The 27,510-nt window shown below is 36.2% G+C and overlaps 1 protein-coding gene across 1 annotated transcript in view; it reads right to left on the reverse strand.

The window, feature by feature from the left end:
• The window catches only part of LOC135081348 (AF4/FMR2 family member 1-like), a 94,905-nt gene that overhangs the window by 21,736 nt on the left and 45,659 nt on the right, over positions 1-27,510 (reverse strand). The window contains exons 4-7 of the mRNA XM_063976066.1: positions 27,022-27,099; positions 23,631-23,675; positions 22,945-23,040; positions 22,523-22,580 (exon numbers count right to left, since the gene is read on the reverse strand). Coding sequence (XP_063832136.1) covers positions 22,523-22,580; positions 22,945-23,040; positions 23,631-23,675; positions 27,022-27,099 — 277 coding nt within the window. The remainder of the gene's footprint in view (positions 1-22,522; positions 22,581-22,944; positions 23,041-23,630; positions 23,676-27,021; positions 27,100-27,510) is intronic.

Consider the following 27,510-nt stretch of genomic DNA (forward strand, 5'->3'; position numbering starts at 1 on the left):
GATACTTTCAAGTTACATACTAATTAAATGAAGCAACGAAGAGTTTTTTCCCATTTGATTTATTTTGTAGTTTTCTATGGTACAGTCAGCAGCGTCAAATAGTTCGTGATACCCAAAGTAGCCAAAAAGTTTGCTACGCGTCTTTGTTACAATGTAAATAAGGTTGTGATGTCAGCTGTAAAAAAAACTTTCTTTCTTTCAAAATTCTTAGAATACCACCAACTAGAACATCCATCTTAGCGTCTCCAGTAAATCTCCAGCGAGCAAGGACGCTATTAATACCGCTCATGAAGGATCGTCGTAGGCGCAGACAAACGCGGTATCGGCGCATGCCGATTACTAGGCGACGAGGGTGACCATGATTTGGACGTAGGATGCTTAATTTATTTTTATTTGAAAATAAAAGTAATGTATTCGATATTAACCCAACTAGCCTGGTCAACAATACATGGGGAGTGTAAGCCAAATCCTCACATTTCCTGAGTGCTGCTGCAGTTGAAACTAAATGGTCTCATGATGATGATGATGATGACGAAATGATTTATATCAACACACCTTAATTTTAACTGAGAATAATAAGAACTAAACCTCGTAGAATGTCAAAGACATTCCGGTAGAGCTTTTCCAAAGATCACGATTTCATTTCCAACTTCACCATGCATATTTTCCATTGAACATCAAAATAGCCCTAAACCACACGACCCATCCGATGATACATCCCATTATTTCCCATCCTGATCCCAAGATGTCCCGTTATCTGGTCGCAGCAGCGCGGATGCGCGGTGCCGACACCGTCTATTTCCGTAGAACATTCCGGCTGCATATGTTTTATTCCGTTGCCTGAGCTTGATCCGAGCTGGCATGTCAATAGATGTTCCCCTGAAGTGGCGATATGGGATATCTAATATTTCGATTGGACTAGAAGGATTTGATGTCTTTCTCGAACATTAATAAATTACTATTGTTAGGATGATTGAGCATTTGAAGCCCATAGATGGTCCAGATTCAACACTTAACACGAGCTTATTTTCTAATCATCATTAATCAATAGGTGCAACAATGACACCAAGCAGCCCAATCTGATTATTGCTTGAAAGTTTTAATCAAAATGATTGGTATATAAAAAGTTACTGTGTCACCAAGACCCTCTGTAATAAGTTAAAAAGTTAAGCGTGCAGTTCATAAATCATAATACACCTAATTCCGAAAACGCAAGCGCCTCATTTTCTCTTCAGAATGATAAACTTTAGAGTTTGCGCGAACTTTTTTAATGCTGAAAGATGTCCATTCAAATATTCGAGTTCATAATTGATTTACGATCGAGTGTGCGCCTTGAGGACATCGATCAAAAGGTGGTATGAAGGTCGTCAGAGCGCCCTTTAGACATTTTTAAGTAAAACAATTTTTTTTTAACTGAAACAGTCTACAGACAAATTGTTTGGTCGAGTGGCTCGTGATTCTACATCAGTCATCTTTGTAAGTCGTTTATTAACTTTTAAAGGGCAAAGTGTCTCAAAGTATCAACAAATTGTCTGCAAATTGAAAATGTGCCTACGTTTCGCATAGGACAGAGCTCTATGTTCTAAATCTAATGTTGATTTATTCATACCGACAAAATATTCTGTCGTGAAACCTAAATAAAATTCAGGACGGTGTCACGACACGAAATATATCGCAAACATGGCGCTGGCTGGCATTAAAAAAGGCGGGTTTTTTGCTGACGACGGCGTATCTGGGTCAGTACAAAACACCGACCAAGAGTCTACGGTAAGGACAAAAGATTGACGAGCCGGTGCGAGCGGGTATTCCACAATTATAGGCCATTCCCGAAGTTTTTTCATTCCTCCTTTAATGTCTTAATGACCGTCCGACCAATTATAAGGACAATATAAACGTTTGCAAGTACTTTCCACAAACAAAACAAATATTACGCGTATATTTGGCAGCGAAACTGAGGAGGATACTGTAATTTGCTCAAGAGTTTATCACGTAATATTATCCTTATGGAAAGTTAAAATAGACTTGTTGAGCTCAAAATAGGTTCGTTCAAACGTGCGACCGATTAATCGTCGTATTAATAATGAAATCACGTGGTAAACAAATTGGAGGCTTACAAAGCGGAGTTCATAGTTTTAAAGGTTTCATTTGTACAGCCGTTTACGCAAGCAGCCCCCGCCTTAGGAAGAAACTTTTGAAGGAACGGTGTTTCACCCCGCTAACTGGGATTGACGTTGTAGTATTAAATTTGATTGAACGCTGGGATGGTTAATTACTTGAAAAATTACAAAGCGTTAACACGATGGTGTTCAGTTAAATTCAAAATGGCTTCGTATTTAACGTAAACGATACCAAAGGAAAAGCTCTACATAATTTCAGTAAAAAGTAGGAATATTTATTAATTTTATTAGGTAAACAAGTACTTAAATAAAATAATACTTCAGAATGTTTTAATAGAAGAAAAGAGAGCCATTGAAGAAAGTTTTTCACAGTTGAATTCACTAACGAAGCTTTAGTGAACCTACCAAAAATTAAGCCAAATGAACTTAAATATTTAACAAAAGAAATGTCCACGTTATAATCAACGTTCATCAACATTGGTGGGGGTTGGTCTCGCCCGAATAGCGGCGAAATCACTACCCCAAAATTAATATCACCCGGCCAAATTAAACGGCCCGCTGCCACCAAACGTGCGGCTGTGTCCGTATGCATATCACAATCTGCCGCGTTGGCGCCGGCCCTCGTATGAACCGACCGAACGCGATAAATACTGTACAGCCTTGTCGAGACCACCCATTACCGTCACTCTAGAATCGGCCGCTTAATGTTATTCCCCTCATAGTTTAATGGCAATGCGACGAGTAAAGTAGATAATAACCACATGTACTGCCACTATGTAGTCTGTTAGCATAGTTGATTTTATTGCGTTATACGAAATCCACCTTGCACCACTCATCCGGTGTTTAGAAGGGGATGGCGCAAGGTCAATAGAAACTCCGGACTGTGTTGTGTACCCTAGTATCAAAATATAATTTATAGCAGCTTACCGCGACCGTGACTGGGGGTTTAGCGTGAGAAAAGGGTTTACAGACATCGCATAATCGATTAGGACGAACTTCTAGGCGAAGACTTTCAGACTCCTAAGTAGGGCACGTGTAAACTGGCAGCGACGACTCTCGATTACCGTCGGAAGGTCAAATCGTTAAAGTTGGAGAATTATATCTCAAAGTTCGGCGCGGCGTTTATTCGAAATTCTATAGTTAAGGCTGCTCGCCTGAATACCCTTTCACACAGGATAGATAGAAGCGAAATATTTTCGGATTGATATTTAAAATTCCATTTCGCGTCAAAGGAAACTAGAACGTGTATGAAGGTTGCTTAAAACCGTGACAATAAACCACGTGAAAAGCTAAGCGAGATGACAAACTTTAAACAAAAAAATAGCTTTCGACCAGGAAGCGAGAAGTGTGACGCCTCGCCTTCAGCTTTCAGACGTCATTATTTCATCCGGTATTAACTTCGGGAATATTCCGCAACACCGGCCATCGCTTTAATGTGAAATAAGACCTGAGGACAGTTCTGTAGGGTTGAATTTCCATCGTGCTCGGGACGCTTTTATGTCCATACTGAATGTCCATAAACGGAGCAGTTAGGGTAAATCCGGTCTTTTCCGAAGACAATAGGGTGCATATTGATATTTCTATTTGTACGCACTTGTGGCTTTTCATTGAGCGGTGTAGGTGGTGGGCTATAGGCAGCGTTGCCAGACGTCCCGATTTTGGCGGGACGTCCCGATTTTTAAATCAAATTTAAATGTCCCGCGCGGGACAGGCTCGGTCCCGCTTTTCGGAGAGAGACACTCACTTCACCAGACTATTGTTTGAAACGCCATATTATTCTAAAAAATAAATCTTTTTTAATTTTTTTCTTTTTTTATTCTAAAGGCGAATTTAACGACAGAGTAAATCTGATTTAAAATATTATTTTTTTGTTGAAATACATTTTCTATGGCTACTTTTGCTATCTATTGTCACGTAAACGTAATTTTAAGTCAAATAAAAAGATAAATATTTAAAAACCTTTGATTATGTACGTTTTTTTTACTTTGTCCCGCTTTTGACGGAAGAATCCCGCTATTTTCACTCAAAAAGTACCAAAGTCCCGACTAGGCGAAAAAAAAAACTGGCAACGCTGGCTATAGGCGTCCTTGCGGGGACGAATCGTCTTTCTTATTGGAAGCGAGGGAACGAACAAAGAAGCGCCTTGATACGAGATTGTTTCTATTCTAAACTTTACATTTCAATTTTCTATTGTGATGCACTCTTGTTGTTAGCTAATCGAATAATAAATGGTTTCTTCTCATTGTAAATATCGTCTGGCAGTATTTTCAGTTCGCAGTCTGCTATTTACCTACTTACTACTAATATGAGAAAATTATTTATTAGGTATAATGTCAGTAATAATACGACCAGGGCCTTTAAAGATTTTTTCGTAATTTTGGAAAATAGGTCATCTATCTGTAATAGGCACAAGCTCTGAAAGATCCCAGAGCATTTTCCTCGCAAGTTCATCCAGCTCTAAAACTACTTGATCTACATGTGAAGCCATGAAAGTCACGGAACCAACAAAGACGATAATCACGGAATCTTGACGGAGTGTAGTCGTGTCCGTTGCGTAACGGAAGATCGCTCTTTTCAGCCCCCAGAGTGTGTGGGGCCGCGCGCGCGCTGCATCCTAATGCGAAAGCCTCCGACGACACCTCTACCACTTGTAGGTTTAGGATAAACTTTTATCGATGTTGCACGATAAGCTCATACATTTGTCGACTAAAATCGTCGATAAGATTTAATCATGGCGTGCATTGTAGCTTTATTGGACTCGGAAAAGAAAATCGGGTGATGTGGTGACACTTGCTGAAGGTGTAATGGAAATATCGGTATTTTATCTTGTAGTGTGTTGGTGTACTTTAAAATTAATGAGTTTGACGCGTCAACTATCTGTCACTAGACTCGTTAACGATGTTAGATAACATGTTATGTGGTGACGGTGACACTTGGTATTGTTATGAAAAGCTGTCATTTCTTTGTTTCGCTACTAAGCAATAGATATACTTACGAGTAAAATGGTGCTGTTGTAATACAACTGTCAGAACTTTTCAAGTCTTTATCCACCTTGACTGTTTTGAACATCTTAAATAAAACTTTTCATCGGTCATTCGGTACTTTGAGTGGAATTACTTTGTCTATCTACGTCACCTACTTCGATCTTACAATAGTTATGCAGATGACATCATTAGCCTTCAACTGTAAAAGCTAGCAAATAAAACCGCCCTCCGAGAGTCATACGACCGTGAATGATGTGCAGCGGCTGAGGACGAGTACACAAGCACAATGGAACCTTCGAGACAACCTTGTGTTCACGATAAGCCAGCAATAACTGCAATGAGCATGAAAGACTTAGCTTCATAGTCATAATACTGGTAACCGATATTTGTTACTCCAACATTAAACGATACTTCGGAAATATGAAGCATAAAATAACCTCACAATATTTACAGTTCACAGTCCAGTGGTTGGGGTCGCTTCCTTACATAACGATACGCGTTTTATCACCGGCTCGTCTACCTATAAAACATAACATCGCTGACTGTACCTTCAGAAGTGATTTCACTTCATCTACCCTCCCTTTGTTCGCGGCGTTAGGCGAAATGCGCAATATTCGCAGGCATTCGTCGTCGCTTCCCTTTCCTTGACAATATAATCGGGGACCACTTAATTGCGACATTGATTTACCTTCTCAAGGTTTAACGGTTATCGAATTTCACTGAATAAAATTCAAGTGAAAAATTTTAGTCCAATTAGATCAGTATCGAAATCGGCATTCCGCGAAACGCGTCGTAATGAATGGGCGCTCGGAAATCGTTAGTTCCGACCTCCGACATTCAGAATTGCCATTGACCGGCGCCACTGTCGCTCCGGCAGCCAATAATCTAAATCGGTGCACATCAATACATCGGCCGTAGTGCTATCAGTTGTAAACTAGTGTCTGCTCCCGTAATATCAGATACGCTCACCGTAGTGGGGCATAGTACGCGCCTCCCCGGCCTCACCCCCGAGGTAGAGCCTTCATGGTGTGTGTATGGGGTCGATAGATGGCGCTTTGCGATTAAATTGGCATATTGAGAAACGACGTACTCGGGAATTGAAACAGTGTACTCGGTACAGCGTTATACGCAAATGGCGTTTTATAAATGGCGCCGAGGAGTGAGCAGTAAGCCGTGCACCTGGTTCAGATTTAAATAATCTGCCGCTCTCCTGTGCACAATATATTCAGCTTTTGTGTCATATATTTCTAAACTCCGCCGCTTTATTACTTAGCTCATTTTACCGAAGTAAGTTTACTATCGGGGAGAGAAAATTGATGAACAAAGCGGATAATATTTTTACTGCGGCAAACATTAAACCAGGAGTCTACAACAAACCTTTACAAAGCTAGTAAAGTTGGTTATTAGAAAAAACTTAGCTGGTATCTTCATACAAGGAAATACATCACGTTATTTTGTAAAGGGATTCAAATCCGTAGCTCATAAGATAGGTGTTTACACAATAAGGTAATCGTCCGCCATCAGGGTAACCTTTTGTCTGCCCTTTACAAAAAACATTATATTATTTACGGATTACCTGTACATAATGACTCTACATGCAGTCAACCCTCGTGTTTACACTGCATACATGAGTTGCATTTCTTATCGCATACCATGTGGGTTATTAAAATACAATTAATTATTGAAGATTGACGTGCCGTGAATAACAATTTTACACATTTTTCTTCCGCCCCATAATTAGTCCAGAAAGGATCGCGATAAAACTGCCTAAACTGCAATTATGTACAACTATTTTTCTTTTCTTCAGGTGCTATGAGAGATTTTGCTTAAGATTCTCTGTATTCCTATCTAAAAGCCACCAACAACAACTGCCAAAAACAACAATATACGCTGAATTATTCGTAATATACTTGACAATAAATAAGAGAACGGTTTCCAAATGAGAAACAAACGCGTAATGGAAACGTAAGGTCAATCATATCAGGGCAAAAGTCCGCCGGAGTTCTGCAGCGTATCCTTCAATTTCCGCCTGTCTGAGATTCCGATTCGCTTAAATTGTAATTATTATTTTATGCAAAAGAATATATCTAATAGGTACGAAGCTACCATGACAAGAGCACCTAGACACGCGGTAGCGTGTCAAGCCAAGTTAACAGAACTGGCGAGCATCATCGTGTCTAATATTAAACGAACCATTTGGAGCCATTTTTGACTCCCTTCTTCTTCTTCTTTTCGTTTCGACAACAAACCTACACAGTGTCAGCCCAAAACTCCGCCACAAGAGTGGCGTTGTCGGTAGCACTCATCAAATCCTCTTTTGACTCCCTCATAATACTCTACTGTGGTCTCCAAAAACAACAATATACCAAAATTGGTCGTAATATACTTGACGAGAACGGTTTCCAAAGGAGAAACAAACGCGTAATGGAAACGTAAGGTCAATCATATCAGGGCAAAAGTCCGCCGGAGTTCTGCAGCGTATCCTTCAATTTCCGCCTGTCTGAGATTCCGATCGTTGCGGGCGGATCGCTAGTGATGCTCACTCCACGTCAGGATACTTGGGATATTATAGTTTTGCTAATCGGTTAAATGTGCGATTACTTTGAATCTATTAAATGAAATATAAATTAGTTTTTTACGATTTAAAATATACAATTTCAGCGGATTTGTTATTCTGTGTACTGTATTGAGTGTAATACGTTTTTTAATTACAAAAGCTCGCTTTACAAATACGTTTCAATTTGTTGGTAAGCAAATATTATTTTAATGTAGAAATGTTTATGAAGATAAAAGTATTTTCCGTTTATCACATATCGAAATTATATTTTATGTTATTCATCAATTAACAAAAAGTCATAGTATTGTTATGATAGATTATGTCTCATAGGGTTAATTCTAAAGACTTTCTCACTTCTGCAGCTTCAAAACCGCGCAGCCCTAGTCTAGCGCTGGGGAAAAATACGACTTTTTCTTAAACTTCACAATTCAACCTCGGCTTTCCGTTCGAGGAGTATTTCCCAACCGATTTCATTTTTTATTTATCGCTCGCTATCCATACGCTTTATCGATATCGTTTAAATACGATACGCCAATTAAAACTGTAACAACTGTATGAAATATTCCGAGCTTTTAAAAAGTGTAATTTAAATGGGAAATATTGGAATTTTCCAGTTTTGTCGATTCCCAGCTGGACGGATAAATTTATTCGTGAAAAAAGCTTTAGATGTGCTTCACAGAATTCATACGAGAACGGATTTTGTTTTATAAAATTTATTGGACGTGAGCATTTACCTTTTGTATAAACATTTTCATCAATAACTCTGATATCACAAAATATCTTTCGAGAAAAATGTTAATATCCTTTAACGTAATATAGGGCCAATGGATAAAAACTAAATTTTAAACACATGAAGAGTTCGACAGATACAATACAAATAGTTATCATGGATTGTCATGACGGTGAGCAACTGCAGAATTACTCGAACAAACCAGATTTATAACTGAAACAGCTGTCGAACTAAACACATTAATTAAAAGTTGTCCAAGATAAGGCAACCACGTTATTGAATAAATAAAACTTCCATTCGGCGCGGAGGGAAATTATCACTCCCGGATAGAGTTACCACCCTTTTGAAAAACCCTGAAAAATTCCAGTAAAACTCTGAGCAAGGTACCCATATAATCTAATTACCTGCACTTGGTTTTTTACATAATTCAGCTCAGATTTTAAAACCTTAGCTAAGCATAAAAATATGCCCGAATCTGTCCGTACACATTCTGAAGTTTGGTGACCCTACTCTAAAACTAAACTGGGACTGTACAGAAAATTACTTGGGAAACACGAAAACTGGCGCTGGGATATTCCTAACCGTTCCTTTCTGAACTGGAATTGAGGTAGTCCCGTTTCTGTTATACTTGAATTATGCAAAGTTGTATGCTGCAGATAAATGTATCTTAATTCTAATTAGAAATAATTTATATTAATAACATTACTGAATTGTTTTTATTATCTCTATAAAATTCAAGTCTAGATCTATCTGAACAAAAGAACAGTTTAAATTCGTAAACCGAATAATTACAAATTACTAATTAACTGTAAAGCGTTTCAACCAATATTGTCCATTGATAATGATCAAACAAAAGCCTCATTAATAACCATTATAGCTGCATTAATTACAAATATTGTTTCACAATATTAACCGTATGAAAATTGATTTAAGCCATACAGATATCCGTAATATTTTTTGGAAATTAGAAAGAAAAGCCCTGGCATTTCTGCTCTGCCAATCATACGTTAAGTAATATTATGTTTATTATACACGAAATCGTCACAAATATGTAGAACTGAGCAGTACCACCCTGAACCCTGATGCAATGGCGATGTCCATTGCATTGTGTCATGATGACCTACGATTACTTGGGCCACTACGATGATTTTCAGTGTCCCCAATATTACATGAGACGGAATATTTTTACATTATTATCATCTAATTTTAAGTGTCATTTGAGGTGCACAGATAATTTACTTCAAGACAAGAGACCGTAGAAAGACAAGACATTGGTAGAGAAAGCCATTTATGATAAACATACCAGCAAATCCCTTTGTACGTATCAACATCAACTCATTTCGATTGTGAGGGGGTGTAGACAGCGTACATCTTGTTGTCTTGTGAAGGTAGGGGGTAGGGGGGCTATCTGAAAGTTACGCACACTCTCTGTAAAGTTAAGTTACCTGACAAAACTAGGCATAACTCTGAAACCCCGCTACGCTATCACCTGGTCGGTCGTCCAATTCCAAAAGCTCTATCTCTCTCTCTCTTTCACTCTCCCCCAAAAACAAATGAATCACTCAATTTGAAAAGTTAAACCGCCAATTTTTACATTCCATTATAATCATAAATCGTCCCAATTTAAATAAATTCCCATCAATTTGTGCCAACTGTTTCCCATCGCGGCCACATTTAGGAATCCATTTTGTTGATAGCTATTAATTATCTTTAAAATCATAATAAAATAATACAATTCTTCGAAATTTAGAGATTAAGCGAATGAAAAAATTTACGAACTAACAATGATTAAAAGTAATATCAACTTTTATAATTCTAATAAATAAAAATAAGAATGAACAATTAAACTTGAATTTAAAACGCACATAGAAAGTTTATTTAGGTGCACAACTATTCCAACTGACGCTTAATCAAAAAGTCCCCAACTTAATCTAGTTGCCGCGAGTGCCTTCGAGTTAACAACTTAGTACAGTAACCCACAAAAGATGAATAGCTACTTTATTCCTGAACAGCCAAGGTTTAAAATTGAGTACCTACCTACATAATGGCTTTTACAAATGTACAGGACTATAACTTGGTGAATGCATACTGCAAAATATATGGGAACCGCTGGACCATAGCAATACTTTAGTCTAAAACTAAAAGCTAATAAAATGTCAAAGGGCTACAATACAACTGTTGGTCTCTTTAGGTGATTTGTTACGCGGCCAAGAAATACATTGTTGAGTTCGTATGGGGAAACGGTTCCTTTGAAGATAGAGACATTCACATAGCAATAAAGCCACCTACTATCTACTTAAACCTTTGTTTCCTGTCATCCGCTTAGCAATGAAGGGAAGTCGAACCTTAACTTCGAACTCCTCCTATGTTTTACTGATTAATTTCGTTGCGGGTCCAATGACAGTTTAACTTTTCCCCGGGACAAACTTAACCTTCACTGGTTGGGTTTTTAGTGGCTGTCAAACTGTAGACCCTGGCTACACAGGAGTTGCAGCGGTGAGAACGAGAGATGATGAGAGAATAGTGCCATTAGCAAACTTGTTGATGGACCATTCAATTTTTTTCTAATTTTCTTTGTTCAAATGTGATCTAATTAAAATTAATTGCAATACCAAATCCTTATAATTCACGAACGCGATAATATCGGATCGAGTCCAATTGAACCGAGCGAGTTAGCAGGTGTATCTAGTGTCTAAACAAGGAATAAACTCCGTCCGATCCGCCGTAGTTAGTGAATCGATTAATAACCGTCTCGATTGAGATCGCAGGCCACTTAGCTCGATAGACGGTTAATAAGGTAAATAAACCGAGAGGGAAGGCAACTCCTCATCATAATTAATATTAATTTGAATTTTTACAGGGATAAATAAAAACAAATTCGTTTAGTTGTTACTTTGATATTAACTTCAATTTATCACAATCGGTTTTTAGATTAATCAAGCCACAATATTTCAGATTAATGTCCTCACTTCGCATTTTTGTTCTGAAAGTGCCATTATTGCCATTGAAATTTAGTGTTTTCGCAATTCTCTTTAGTGTTAATTTACCGTAGAGTCTATTACTGTTCTATGGTTTGTTAGACATTTCATATAAAAAATCATAGGACTAATTTTGCCTTTTGACTGGACCGCGTTTATCTAGTATCATAAGTCTATATTTAGGTAATCTAGCATGATTTAAATAAACAAATAAAATTAGCCCAATACGGTGTCTACAGAGCTCAGTTGTCTCGTTTGAAGCTCACCTCCGAGCGAGCTGACTGATTAATTAAATTGAATACTCCGAGCGAGTCGTCGATTAATATTTAATTATACACCGACTTCGTTAATGCTACGTAAAGTTGATACCTTTGGAACTATTTTCCGGGTAATGTTGTTGGCGATTACTTGTTTGCTGTTCTCAAACTATCCCTAAAGGGATAATATTGTTCGTTGTTCGTTATTTGATGATTCTACCATTAATATCGCATAAACTCTACATATAAAAATCTATAATATAAAAATCAATCGCAAAATGTGTTGGTAATAACTCAACAACGCCTGGACCAATTTTCTTTTTTTTAATGTCCATTGAAGTCCAAGGATAATTCTTACGGCGAGAATAATTCTAAGTATAAATAATATCCGAGCAAAATTCAACTCTTAGGGGGGGTAAAACGGGGTCGACGCGTACGAAGTCGCAGGCGGCCGATAGTTTATTATAAAAAGTGTCAAAGCTGGGTCAATCTTTCTTTAACTTTAGGTCTGACAAAATCCATACAAAAACACCAATTATGATTACGGTTAAAGTTGGTGCAATTCAGCCTAAATCAAAAATACAACGATTTACATAGGGCACATCAAATAAATCTAGCCATCCTCTGGTTGATAGACTTGTCACACACACTGACTGCACTCAACAAGGCAGGTTCCATCAGACCACCTTTAGTTGTTTTTCACGGTTCGTCACAGTGACTGCGACCATAAATATCAAATGCCAGTATCGCATAAACAGCTGTGTTGAACTAGCCAATGTTGCTAATGGCCGCCATTGTCTGAACGAGAAGCGGCTCTAATCATGTAATGGCGCTTTATTTATTGCTGCACATACATAAACCCCGTCATAAAGTTAGTAAGTAGCTACACCTAGAGATGTAAATTGACTGAATCTGACCGGTCACGACGGTCAAATACCATAAATGACCGGTCAAATTCAGTCAATTTGACTCAATATTACTCTACTACCACCGAATTATTTATTTATTTAGGTACCCAATTTATATGCAATTTTAAATGAAGGAACTTTAATTTGTAATAAATTAATAGAGAATATGACGTCATCAAAGTTGACGTGCGCAGCGATGCGACATTGCTATTCACATAGGTACCTATAATGCATGTGCGGGCAATTGCGTAGGGAAAGAAAGAGAGCACAATAAATCATTACTAAACACTTATTGTTTCAATTCAGAAGTTGTAGATGGAAAATATTTAACTATAATAAATCATTACAAACCACTTTTTATTTCAATTAAGATGTTGTAGACTTTTATTAATCACGAAATCTAAGAAAAAACTTAAACTATACTGAAATCAATCGAAATTGACTGTTTTTGACAGTTTATGACTGGTTGGCTAAATGACGGTCAGTCAAATTTAGCCGCTATAGTAATTTTCAACACTAGCTACACCTCTCGAATGACCTAAATACTGATTTATTTATCAGCGACGAACCCCGGCATAACTCACGGCACGGGGAAAGTTCGGACACACGCTTTACGATTCAGTTCGTAAAACTCGAAACTCCGATGCAATTCTTAAGAGCCATTTTACATTTTCGTGCGAATTTCTAAGATTTTGGAAGCATGAATTACTATCTTAAGCAACACCCAGAGATTATTTAATAACTGCGAAAGATAGGTCGATCCTTGTTGTTGACCATTAATGAAACGGATTTACTAAAACTCTTTTGCTTAATTCACAGTGCCCCATCTCCCACAACCATTTTACGAAAAAATTGCCGCAGACTCATTTTCAAAGTCCTGTATCTATTATTTATGCTCATATAATAAGCTTAAAAATATGAAGTAATCATCGGACATATATTCTTGTAGTTCATTAATGAAATAGATTCTTGAATTTCATTACCATTATTGAGTAAAATCTAAAAATAATTTGGCAAATTTGAAGATTAACGTCACATTTTGATCGTGGTTTTTGGTTTAAAAACACAGCAATAACTGCAATAAAAGTATCCCAAAATAAAGAATATTCATTGTAGAATTGATTTCTACAGTTATTGTTTAAATATTAGTAACCACTTTGTCAAAATATTGATGTGAATATCAGTATAAATTACAATGCGCAAGCCGACATCGATTAGTATGGCGCGAGTGCCCGTCAAGGCAGGACGTGTGCCATTTTTCCCGCCGTGACGTTTACGTGCGTTCGTGTCGTGAAGCGGTGATTTGTACGGCGACCAAATACATTTGATACTATGCCGAGAGGCTGTTTCGAGTCGGCCGGCCGAGCAGAAATTGAAATGATGAATTTTAATTTCTTTGACGGATCTGGGTGTAACTATGTATAATATGTAGGTACCATGTATTTAATTTAATAAATAAATTATAAAAAAGTATATCCATTATGATAGCACCCTTAACACAAGCATATTGGTTGCCTACTTTTGGACTAGATGGCGCTGTGAAATTGTCCAAAGATTTGTTTATTTATTTATCCGCTTTGAGTTTTGTTTCGTGAAGAAGAAAAAGAAGCGTTTTGTTCTGTTGTTAAATCTATACTAATAAAAGAGGAAAGATTTAATTGTTTGTTTGTTTGTTTGGAGGCAATAGGCTCCGAAAAAAATTTCTTTCACGATTTAGAATCCTAATTTTTTCTATGTTGGCTATAAAATATTTTCAAAAACTTTAGTCCAAAATCTTTGATAAAATTCGACGTTTAATAAATAAATTATAGCCTGACCAGGAACAGAAAAACCCTGCCATAGAGGCGCGTCAATTGCATTTGATAGTGCAACACTGAGTACAGTCGTACCTGTGTTAAATTAATAGGCTAACTTTATTATATCAGGATTCAGGATTACGGGCTAATTTGATACTTTCATGAATTAACGAAAAAATATTATTATAGGTAACCTGGTTTAAATAAATTAAATGAAAACATCAATCGAGCTAGTAGGATTTATTTTATTATTCATCAATAATCAAATTCAGAACTTGAATATTCAACTGCAATGTCTGCTCATGAACGCTTCAAACTCGGTACTTCTTTCCCAATTCCATAAAATTCAACACTTAGAAAGTGACAAAAATCTTTAAAATAGGTAGTTGAAACAAACCACAGCTAATTTTCATAGTGGACTGTACTTTACGATAAACATGTCAGTCAATTTGACACCCTTGTCGGAAAAATTATTCAATGAAAATATTGTCCGAACCCTTAGTATTTCTCTTCGACAAATATTTTAACACATTGTGAACCACTTTTCTTTCACGACTATAAAAAGATTTTAGCAATTTAATTCACAAAATCAATTGCGCACATTTAAAATAAAGTTTGTTTACACTTTGACAGCAATAGACTGACATGCAAGGTGAAAATATGTCAATGAAGTTTTCAGTTACTGTTGCCATTAAAAGAAATTAGTACCATTAGTTTTCCGCAACATGGCGAGGGTTTTTATGTTCCTGGTCAGGCTATAGATAACATATTAATACTTTTTTTTCAGTACGATTTTAGTACTTGTTTTTCAGAAATTCTACGATTTAACTAAACTTCTAAAGTGTTTATATTTTATGCATAATTTATTAACTTCTAAAATATACATATATCCTATTGATAGATGACGTGCTTCGTATTTTATTAAAATTATTACCTGACTAGGTTAAAAAGGTGTGGAATGTTATTTTGGAGATAACTTGGTTCCATAGAAATATAGAGAGATGCTAAGTAATGCGCTGAGTTCGAAACTCAGTGTCGTATTAGAAATTCACACACACAAAGAAATCAAATTATGTGCTCATTATCCATTGCGGTATCAGTATTCAACGTTCGAATAATCTTTAGTACTATGCAAGCAATATAAACTGTTTACATAATGACGTCGCTACTGTCATCATTGCTTTCACAAGCAATATGTTCCAATTTGTCCCTTGTCACATTTCCCTTTAGTTTCTGTGATCTGTGCTTGTTTCTAAGTTGATATCAATGAAATATTCCTTAGTACTTTTGATTTAAATTATTTTTTTTATTTTGACATGACTGTGTTTGAAAAATCAAGGTCAGATTACAATAAAATAACAAGTGAAAACGTAACATTGCATTGCAACTCGCAATTTCGCAATATTGATGAGGAGATTCCATTGGAAAGTCTGTATTCATTCCTAGGATTCCCCTAACACCATCAAATTCAAGAGAATTCAAGAGAGTGCAGTTTCCCATCTCATGCTTAGGGACCACGGTTTAAAATAGTGTGGTTGCATAGAGCCTGCAACGGGCAACAGCGTGCGCAGCTGCTCATACTAATTTTCGATACAAAAGCAAGTGTTGGCGCCCTCACGAGTTTTAGCGGAGTTCCATATGGTAGCGGGAGTAGACTTAATGGAAATCTATGCTTCTCCGACGACCAGTTGTATGTGGAATACTCCAGAGTATGCGCACACAATAGCCTGGTGATTTTAGCACCTGAAGGAAAAACAAAAAAACATTGTTTACAAAGAAATCTGCGGCAGGTGTAGTGTTTTAATTTTGTTTTAGAAAGATCTCATAATTTTGTAAGTATTCAAATATTTAAACATAATGATGTGTAGATTTTATATCAAAAAATATAATCATTTAACAAAATTAATTTTCTTAGAATATTTTAATTCTATTAGAACCATTTTCCACTTCATCGCAGAAGAAGTCGCGGGCAAAAAGCTAGTATGAAATATGTAGTATTGCCCGCGGCTTCACCCGCTTGAAATTTAGTTTGTCACAGATCGTCATAAATTATAGCCTATACAATACATTGTAATTCTGGTCGACGCCAGGGATGGATGAGCGTCGCTGTCGCTGGCGACAGGGTCTTCTGGTTCAGGGTTCATGGCGTAGGTCTCAGGCAAAATGAAATCCACTCGTAGAAATTAATAAACTCAGTGTATTCACGAAAATAATTACACACAGCACTAGAGTCGTATCGGAACTGAGTGAACCAAAGGTCTTGCCATAGGAACGTCCGACCCGAGTGATAGTTGAACACAGACTGCCTAGTACTGCTGTACTGTACTGTAAAGTTTCATCAAAATCTGTTCAGTAGTTTTTGCGTGAAAGTGTAACAAACATCCAGACATCCACACAAACTTTCGTATTTATAATATTAGTAAGACTAGTAAAAAGTAAGATAGTAAGATGAATTATTTTAGTTATTTGTTTACTTATAATAATATTTATTTATTTATTTCTTAGCTCTGTCTGATAATGGATCTGGAGAAGATGCAATGGCCACCTCCGTAACAAAACAATAGAACCCTATGGAGTTAAGGCTTGTGTGATTCGCCTTGACGAATATTTCGTATCCAGGGTCCGATGATGGAGCTGTAAGGGGGCAGATTTTTTTTTCACTATGTGACTGTCTTTATTTTGTACTTAATATATTTTACATATTTTATTATACCTATTCGTGTTTCATTATTTGTATCCAGGGTCCGATGATGGAGCTGTAAGGGGGCAGATTTATTATTCACTATGTGACTGTCTTTATTTTGTACTTAATATATATTTTACATATTATACCTATTCGTGTTTCATTATGAATCGAAATATAAAAGACTTAATAAACTCTATTAAAAATTTTCGATACAAAAGCAAGTGTTGGCGCCCTCACGAGTTTTAGCGGAGTTCCATATGGTAGCGGGAGTAGACTTAATGGAAATCTATGCTTCTCCGACGACCAGTTGTATGTGGAATACTCCAGAGTATGCGCACACAATAGCCTGGTGATTTTAGCACCTGAAGGAAAAACAAAAAAACATTGTTTACAAAGAAATCTGCGGCAGGTGTAGTGTTTTAATTTTGTTTTAGAAAGATCTCATAATTTTGTAAGTATTCAAATATTTAAACATAATGATGTGTAGATTTTATATCAAAAAATATAATCATTTAACAAAATTAATTTTCTTAGAATATTTTAATTCTATTAGAACCATTTTCCACTTCATCGCAGAAGAAGTCGCGGGCAAAAAGCTAGTATGAAATATGTAGTATTGCCCGCGGCTTCACCCGCTTGAAATTTAGTTTGTCACAGATCGTCATAAATTATAGCCTATACAATACATTGTAATTCTGGTCGACGCCAGGGATGGATGAGCGTCGCTGTCGCTGGCGACAGGGTCTTCTGGTTCAGGGTTCATGGCGTAGGTCTCAGGCAAAATGAAATCCACTCGTAGAAATTAATAAACTCAGTGTATTCACGAAAATAATTACACACAGCACTAGAGTCGTATCGGAACTGAGTGAACCAAAGGTCTTGCCATAGGAACGTCCGACCCGAGTGATAGTTGAACACAGACTGCCTAGTACTGCTGTACTGTACTGTAAAGTTTCATCAAAATCTGTTCAGTAGTTTTTGCGTGAAAGTGTAACAAACATCCAGACATCCACACAAACTTTCGTATTTATAATATTAGTAAGACTAGTAAAAAGTAAGATAGTAAGATGAATTATTTTAGTTATTTGTTTACTTATAATAATATTTATTTATTTATTTCTTAGCTCTGTCTGATAATGGATCTGGAGAAGATGCAATGGCCACCTCCGTAACAAAACAATAGAACCCTATGGAGTTAAGGCTTGTGTGATTCGCCTTGACGAATATTTCGTATCCAGGGTCCGATGATGGAGCTGTAAGGGGGCAGATTTTTTTTTCACTATGTGACTGTCTTTATTTTGTACTTAATATATTTTACATATTTTATTATACCTATTCGTGTTTCATTATTTGTATCCAGGGTCCGATGATGGAGCTGTAAGGGGGCAGATTTATTATTCACTATGTGACTGTCTTTATTTTGTACTTAATATATATTTTACATATTATACCTATTCGTGTTTCATTATGAATCGAAATATAAAAGACTTAATAAACTCTATTAAAAATTTAAATTAATTAATCAAGTTTGAATACCTCATTCTACCTTAAAATTAATAACTTAAATCAAGTCTTAATACGGTCACGGCTCAAGATTTTTTTGTCCATTTCAGCGTTCTTTTTACTCTTTTGACGTTGCGTTGACAGCTTTTACCTAAATTCGCGCGGAATATTTTTGTGAAATGGCTCTTAATAGGATAAAACATTATACGATGTTGAAGAGAATATGAAGTGGGGACGTGAAGATAATAAAACTTCAGTTCCGTTGAATGGGGATGGAACTTTAAATTTAAGCCAAAACAATGCTCTTGATTATACACCAGCTTAGCTATTGCTCAACCGAGAAAATGTTTGCAAAGCTACGGGAAACTCTGGTTAGATTAAAACAGATATCTTGCATTTTATTAATTACAAACTTAATTTTAAAACGCGTAGATATTTTATAGTCAGAAGATTGCCATAATCTTTATATAGGCCAGCGTTAATTACGGCCGGGAACTATTTCATAAAGGCTGGACATCAAAGATTCGACCATTAATAACGGCAGGCTGCCACTCATAAAGCCCTCGGTCCTACGAAATAAATAACGTGTGGGGAAACCCGTAAACGCGTCGTCAATGCCTAATATTAGTGTTTAGCTTGCGTAACAGCTAACAGCTCGCCGGATTCGCACGTTTATGAACAAATTTATATGAATACGTATTGACATCTGGAATTAAGACCGCGACGCTATTTCGGTTCGCCTTGACATAGAAGATACGAGTGGGCGCGATTAAATAATATGAATATATCTTATTTACATCAGAGAATATAGTGTGAGCACGCAATATTTGTTTTGACGTTTTATTTTACACATTTGGTAATTTTTTTTAAAGCAGAGACTTAAACTTTTGGAGTTCGGCTTTCGCAGTTTTTGCGCAAGTAGATTAGAAAATAAGATGCTTTACCCAATTAATCAGTTAGTCAGTGTATTATAATTTAAGACAAATAGATTCAGAGTTCACCACTCCCCTAAAATACAAGCAATAAGGCTAGTACATATTGTCATTCCTTTCGGACTTTTCAGCTGCATTTTTTTTCCGTTAGCAAACAGACGGGAAATAGAAATAGTCGTCAGTTTTCAGGGGGTTGGCAAAACGAATCTAATTCGAGGTTAGTTCCCGAGGGCTTGTCACATGCAGGCCCGTTCGATCCCGATATAGTGCCACCACTTAACTATCCAGATGGATAAATAAATTGGACAAAACGTGAAGTTGGCTGCACATCGACTTATTTTTCCGACAACAATTTTCAGTTGTCCAGAAAAAAGGTATCAAACAGTAGAAAATATGATGGTTAAAGTAACTGTAGCACTGGCGATAAATACAAATTTATGAAGAAAAATAAATATCAATGTAATATTTCCTTGAGTGTGTTCACATTTAGATTTAGTAAGCGAAATAGAATCCGATGTAAGTATAGCTTAGTCAGCGGGCCCGAGACGTCCGGGTACATATTAAACTCACAATGCGGAAAATAATATGAATACGTTTGCTGCGTCTACATTTTGGTACAGATTTTGTATTTACTTTTGAACTTGGAATGAAAAATATCGAACATTTAGTAGATGATTTAACCATAGGACATGATGTAGACAGAATGAAGAAATTTCGCAAAGATATTAAATGAAAACCATTAAAATAGAGCTTGGCACAATTGGCTATACACGACTTCATTTAACAAAGCCGCCGTTAAATTGTAAACGCCATAAACTAAATAACCGTGAGCAGACAGACAATTATGTTATTCAGGACATCGGTTTTATTCTCAACTCGCTCGTTATCGCGACGTACGTTTTTAATCCGCACTATGCATGCATTTTATTTTTCACTCGAGCTTTAGTCGCGCCGCGGTTCGCTGTAGGGTCGTTGGAAGCTCTCACAACAATGAAAAATGTAAAAGCAACACGAACTGACTTTTGCAAGAGTAATATGTGTATTATGAACAGATATTTCATGATGCGAAATTCGGAAACAAAAAAATGTTTAGCGTTAAAACATTTAGAACAAAACGTTTTATTAACAATATCAATTATACACTGAATATAACTATTGTTTTCCTCTGTACATACTATTAAACCTTTAGATGGACTTGCGGATGGCGTATATGCAAATTACCGTCGCCACATCTACCTGCACTCTGCACGTGAACAGAAACAGTTTTAACGACACCTTTCAACTTTAGAAGTTGCGCCGCCTCGCATAATACGACACTGACGAGTTAATAGCCCTGACTGAACAACACTCGTGAAACTTTTTTAATATGCGGACTATATTGATGATATTATGCTAATTTCTACTGCATTACAAGAACATCAAGGTCAATCACAAGAAGTGATTTAAACTAACAAAATAGCTTTATATCTTTTAAAAATAGCAAAATCAATGAGACAGTTTCATAAAACATTGAATTTCTGGTTTGATGATAACATGCATAATAATTAGCGCGTGAAATATTCATTCAACAAACTATAAGTGATACGCGTACAAAGTCAATTTACCAATCGAAATGGAAGGTTTACAAACACAAAGCCGGCGGCATTACATTGTAACAAATTCCGGTTATGTCCGCTTTGCGAATATTCATTATTATTCAGTTAGCACGCGCGAATATTTTCGCTGCGGCCTCCTGTTTTATGTCTGTAGAAGAGGCACAGCATATGGAAATGTTTAACTATGAATTTATGAAGATAATAAGGTTTAAATTGACTGAAATATTCTTATAATGACCTAATCTTAGGAACTTAATCTCTCGGCAACAAATCCGTTAATGCATCAGGTATTAAATCATCCTTAAAGACAGCCGACAAAATGAGTGCTGTATCATCAAATTACTGTGGTTTACATACAAAGGTAAAAAAAAATGTGATACTTCACCAGTACATCACTCATTTATTTCATCATTGCAGGGAATGTTTATTGTGCTTTAATCTTTATGTAACAATTCTAGATCAAATTGACCAATTCAACATTTCTATTACATACAAGTATTTGTGCATGTGACTGATCGCCATCGCGAACGCACGCGTTGGTTTGGCCGAACCTTAACCGAGTGCGCGCGGCTCGCGTCTCTCATTGTTTTGCGTATTTTTTCACAATTTATTTATCCGCTCCGGCGACAGGTGCCGCCGACGGACGATCTACGCCGCGATACGTGTAAACTGCCTCTTAATATTTCATTTCACCTTTTATTTGGGTCCACTCGACCCGAGAACGCTGCAAAACGCGCGCGCAACGTTTTTGAAACGTATTTTTAGAGCATCGAAAATAGAATGTAGTGTTATTGGTTTGATTTTACTCATGAAAGTTCTCGTGTTTGGGGTTATTACACCTTTTCGCGTAACATCGGCTTAGTTTGAAATAAAGATTTCATGCTGTTAGATACGCTTTGATGTCTAATTAGGGAGCTAATTTCATACGCACAAATTGAGTAGTAGAGTTTTTTCGCCGGTACAATATTCGTGGCTAGCGGTCAAGACCGCTAAGTTATGAGCCAATTAGCAATAAGCACCATTTTTGAGTTTGAGAACTTAATCGTGAGACAAGTTCATCTAGTGTTTGGTTGTAAAATTAAGGATTAAGCCAAATGATTTAACGTGTTTTATGCTCTGGAATAAAACATAATTCATGAGTTGGTACTCAACCAAATAGTTGGCAGAATACATAAATAAATTAATTTTATTCCTGTTTAATAAATTATATCAGCCGTCGAGAAATTGAACGTGACAAGAAAATCACCATTTCGCTATGATTAAAAAACAGATACGGACGTCCTATCTCAACTGTATACCTTTCATTTGATACGATATCTTATCACGTATACACAGTGCACAATCAATACCACAACAATCAGAGAGACAATTTACTGATAATATTAACAAGTCTATGTTTGCATTCACTATTGATTAATAATAGTAATCATTGGAGAGGTTGAATAATAATTATTATTTTGACTTAAAAATAGCACTTACCGGGTTTTGGAAGAGGCGTTTTGAGATCGTTATTGGTTATTTGAGGGTTTTCCTGCACCTAACGAAAAATCCCAAATTAGAATTTGCCGATAAGTTTTATAAACTTTTAACACTTTGAAAGATAGCAAAAAATATACAAGTCCATTGACAATTTGAATAATTGATCATTTCTGCTAAACGCACACTAAACTACCCTTCAAAGTGTTAATAGTCACGTCAGAGCTATCAAACTGACTATTTAGTACATACCTACTAGTAAGTATACTTAATTAAAGACTTTAGTTTTTAAACATTATCAAGCAAAAATTTACTAAGTATTATTAATCATCAATTAGTTAGTTCTTTGTAAATTACATTCAACTTGACACTACTGTCAAGTGAAATCAAAAATACGTAAACAAGATTATTAAAAATTGAATTACCTTATTCGTGTAGGGGTTAAAAATAAACTTGTTCTCAAGTTCTTTGCGAGGCGTTGCTGCTATGACGGACACAGGGGTTGGCAATGACTTCATTTCCTGAAAAAAAAAAGGACAAAATATTGATAAAATCGAACAAAAAAAGGACATTTTATTTAAAAATCATCTGGATAATTCTATAATATCATATTGAATTACATTACATATCTTTCTCTTATCTATAGCATTAACAAATCCATCATAATGATGTAGAGTCTACACCTACACCCAGTCTTGTAAAACCTATTACAACTAGGTACATAAAGAAGTGCCTTGATATGATGTCGTCCACTCTATTTTAAAGTTACTTCCATAAAATAAAATAACTGTTTTTATCCACCAAGCATATTTGCATAAAATGTTATCTATCTCGTACGAAAGATAAGATATATTTATGTATCATTTTGTTATTGAGCTATAATAAGCAGTGTAAAAAGTGTAAAAAAAGATAAATAATATAGTTACATTATTGGTAAACAAAGCAATAATATAAAGCGTCAAATAAAGCTAGAAGAATAAAAATAAATACTATTAGATAAAGAAAAGGTATGCATCTTGATAAGTAAATAAGTAGATTTCAAAGTAAATACATAAATGATAACAAATGTAGCTTAAAATAATAAAGCTATAATAGAGATTATGTGACATACCTTCAGTATACTTTCTATTGGAGGTTGACTGCTGTCTATTGCGTTCTGCAAACAATAAAACGGGTGAATCAATAACTTGTAAATTCATAAAACACTCATCTTATCTACGAGGCGCCATAAGGTTGCATGAATGTGTTGCAATACTGTGGAAATCTGTACATAGAGTCGTGCTCTAAGAGAAAGAATGAAAATACATAATCTTGATTTTACGAATTAACAAACTGAAATTGAGGAGAAAGTTCAAAATGTGACTTGAATATTGTGAATATTTTTATTCACATCCTAATTTTATTAAAATAATACCTGCATAAAATATGCTGAAAACTTATGAGCAGTCAGTGTTACTCAGTCAATGGATGGAATAAATGGATGGTTGTTACAATCAAAACACATTAAAATAACAAAATTAACATTATCTACAAACATATAGATTTGATCATCATCATCATTAACACATCTGCTAATCAAAACCGCAAATGACGAACAAAATGATCCGATTACTATTCGGAAATCAAATATCATTCAATGGTTGTTTTATTCCTCGCGTATAAATTATCATGAATACATTGAGCGCTACAGAAGCCTGGCGTTTCCGGTGATACGTTTTTTGTAACACCTGAAAGGTGTGCGTCGGATATAATCGCTTGCGTTCTTACTTGTTGCTTTAAAATTGTATTCACATAATACGTGCCTATGTATTTACTTATGCACCGGTCAATATCTCATACAAAAGTCACGAGCTGCGCGTACGCGAACATTCATAAAGCCAGTGTCTAAGAATGAGCTTTCGCGAACCCCATATATTTTTCTCTCGCTCAAGTCAGTTACGCGAGCAAATGTTCGTTCATCATACGATTGCTCAGCGATTACCATCTTATTAAGTTTAACGCAAATATTCTTACTGTATTTGAATAAATATTAGATGAAATAATTTTCATAATTGGCAGGAAGGTCAACTCTACTAATTGATACTACATGCAATAATTATACTGTGTATCTTCACAATTATATGTGAGAAGTAAATAATGTCCATTTAACAAGATATTTGTGTTGTATACTTTAATTCCCGTCAGCTAACCTAAGAATATATGAATAAACGAAAAACAAAACGTGCTTTTTATAGTATTATTTTTATGAGCAATAACATGTGCATACCATCTAGAATATCACAAGGGCAAATGTTTACATACTAAGAAATAACTCTTAACTGGGTCGTTATTTACGCTAGTGGCACCGTTTCAATTTAGGTACTGCATTGATAAGCAGTTTATGTTGAACGTTTTATTTCTATTACCGCAGAGTTATGTGTAGGTACGTAGCGTTTGATAAGCGCAAGCTGTAAACCATTACAATATAGATTATACACACAGTAGGGTATCTATAATTTACCATCTCTCTCTTATCTATACTGGAGCCATCTCATCATTTCCCGCTCTATTAGCACTGAAGCCTTTTACTTATTATCCAATCTATTCATCCCTCTTACTCATAGCAAAATAAGGGCGACAGAAAAGAACCTTGTACCAATCAAAATTCAAAAGATCCCTCTCCCCTAAGTCACGCGCCTAAATGTAGATGGCGTTACACAGCTCTAGATGGCGCTTACAGCTTTGTTTTTATTTGCTGAAATCCGTAGGCGAGGGGTTAACGTAAGATAGTATTCATTTACAATAATATAAAAGACCCAGTAGGGTTCTAGGGTTAAATAATAAGATTTTTTAAATGTTTATACTCTGGCTGGTCTTTTAACGTATACCCAATCAGTAGGTAAATATTAAATAGAAAGGGGTGGGACTACTGCGCTTGTGTTTATTGTGCATCTGGACACATTGGCACAGTCGAATATAAAACTACACATTTTACGAGTACGCATTACACCTCCTTAGCGAGTACAGCGATTAAATTTAGGGTCCGTTTATAGCTACAATGCTTCGTGATTTACGGTCTAGAGGCAGTAAAAGTATTGTTATTGTTGGAGGATCTGCGTACGGAAAACATTTCTAAACGTTGATGACACCCTGTCTCTTTCTAAAGCGGTGGACGTGAGCGAGAGGATGAATGTTCGCAGGAATCCCAAGTGCGGGCTTGGATAGCACTAAGACTTGCTGTGGTTTACACTCGCGTGGCTGTACAATGTTTCATAATTTTATTGGGAAATTCTAAACGAAAGATACAAGCATATTTTAGAGACCATTGTGTACTGAATACGATTTCATACACTGGACTTTCATTTTGAAGTGTGGGGTCCACCTGTGTACGTATAGACACATCAGAACAAATTTCTGTAGCAAACTCACGCCCATTTCAGATGATAGAGTCCCGTTTATATCGATATAAGCTTGTCACATGCTGCAAAAAATCGATTAAAATGATTTCACCCAAGCTCCTTTGAATATGAAAATAAACAAGTTTCCAGGTGAACCGAACACAGACGTGGGAGGCAGCTTTGAAGTTCAGACTGAGTCTAATTCTCCACTGCGGCTCCGTTATATGAAACAACAGCTTGTTTTCATTTATTTATTAGCTGTTAGCACTAGTTAGCAGTTACTAGCCGTCATACGGTGATATCTCACTCACGTCCATATTTTTTGTCTTGTTACTAATGTAATTTATACATAAATACTTCCAAGTAAATTCAATTGTCTTCGTTTTCTCCTTTGAAAAACAGTTCGCTAATTTTACTTCGTTAGTATATTTTGATACTCCTACCTACCAAATACCAGAATAATATTTATTTCAGTGCGAAACTTTACTTAATCCCAACTCCCAACTAATATTATAAATGCGAAAGTAACTCTGTCTGTCTGTCTGTCTGTTACGCTTTCCCGCTTAAACCTCGCAACCGATTTTGATGAAATTTGGCATAGAGATAGTTTGAGTCCCGGGAAAGAACATAGGATAGTTTTTATCCCGGTTTTTGAAACAGGGACGCGCGCGATAAAGTTTTTCTGTGACAGACAAAATTCCACGCGGGCGAAGCCGCGGGCGGAAAGCTAGTAAGAAATAAATTCAAAAGCTAACATTGTGTGAATGAATATCAGGACAACCTTGGAAGTTACTTTCTTTTAATGAGCTATTACTATTCTTTAATATCCGATATTTTTTCTTGACGAATCGACCCATTCATAAAAAAAAACTCACAAAACTCATAATTTTAGCAAATAGGCTTTTAAAAAGCACTTTTACACGTCCCAGTATTAACCCTACCACTGCTTCGGAACAATAAATGGGCTAGTGGTGAGAAGAAGCAGCGCAAGAAACCCTCACTATTCTTGCGTGAGTATAGACTAGACTAGAGCACTTGTAACAGAACAACGAGCCGCTCTATGAAATGTCAAAAGCTGCAATCTATAGGTACTCACCATAATACAATAATAGGGAATGTTTTTACCTGTGTTTGGAATCCGTTCTGTATCTTAAGATGCGGCGGTCGGTGCGACGGCGCAGCCGTCGAGCCGGGAGCCTCGGTCTGTGACAAAAAATATATAAATAAGTATATTTATCTTTTTTTAAAGGCCTAAGTAGTATACTCAGCTATTTGACGTACACAATATCTAATATACCTGTTAACCCCTACAAGTAAACTAAGTTAAGATTGGGACACTTCGGTTTCATATTTCAGCGATCGACGGGAATCGAACTAGCATTCCTCCAAACTAGAATTGACAGTCCGATATGTAAACTTTTCAAATTATCTCCAGGCTTGAACGCGTACATAACAGTCCACACCGATCAGAAAATAGACGTCTAATTCCGATGTATATTAGATCCAGTGTGAGAATAAATAATATCAAAAGAAAACTTGCGAGATTAAAACAAAATCCACATATTGAACGTATAAATTTATTACATGCCAATAATGTCTGCAATTATCACATAT

This window comes from Ostrinia nubilalis, chromosome 19 (genome assembly GCF_963855985.1).
Source record: "Ostrinia nubilalis chromosome 19, ilOstNubi1.1, whole genome shotgun sequence".
Taxonomy (NCBI): domain Eukaryota; kingdom Metazoa; phylum Arthropoda; class Insecta; order Lepidoptera; family Crambidae; genus Ostrinia; species Ostrinia nubilalis.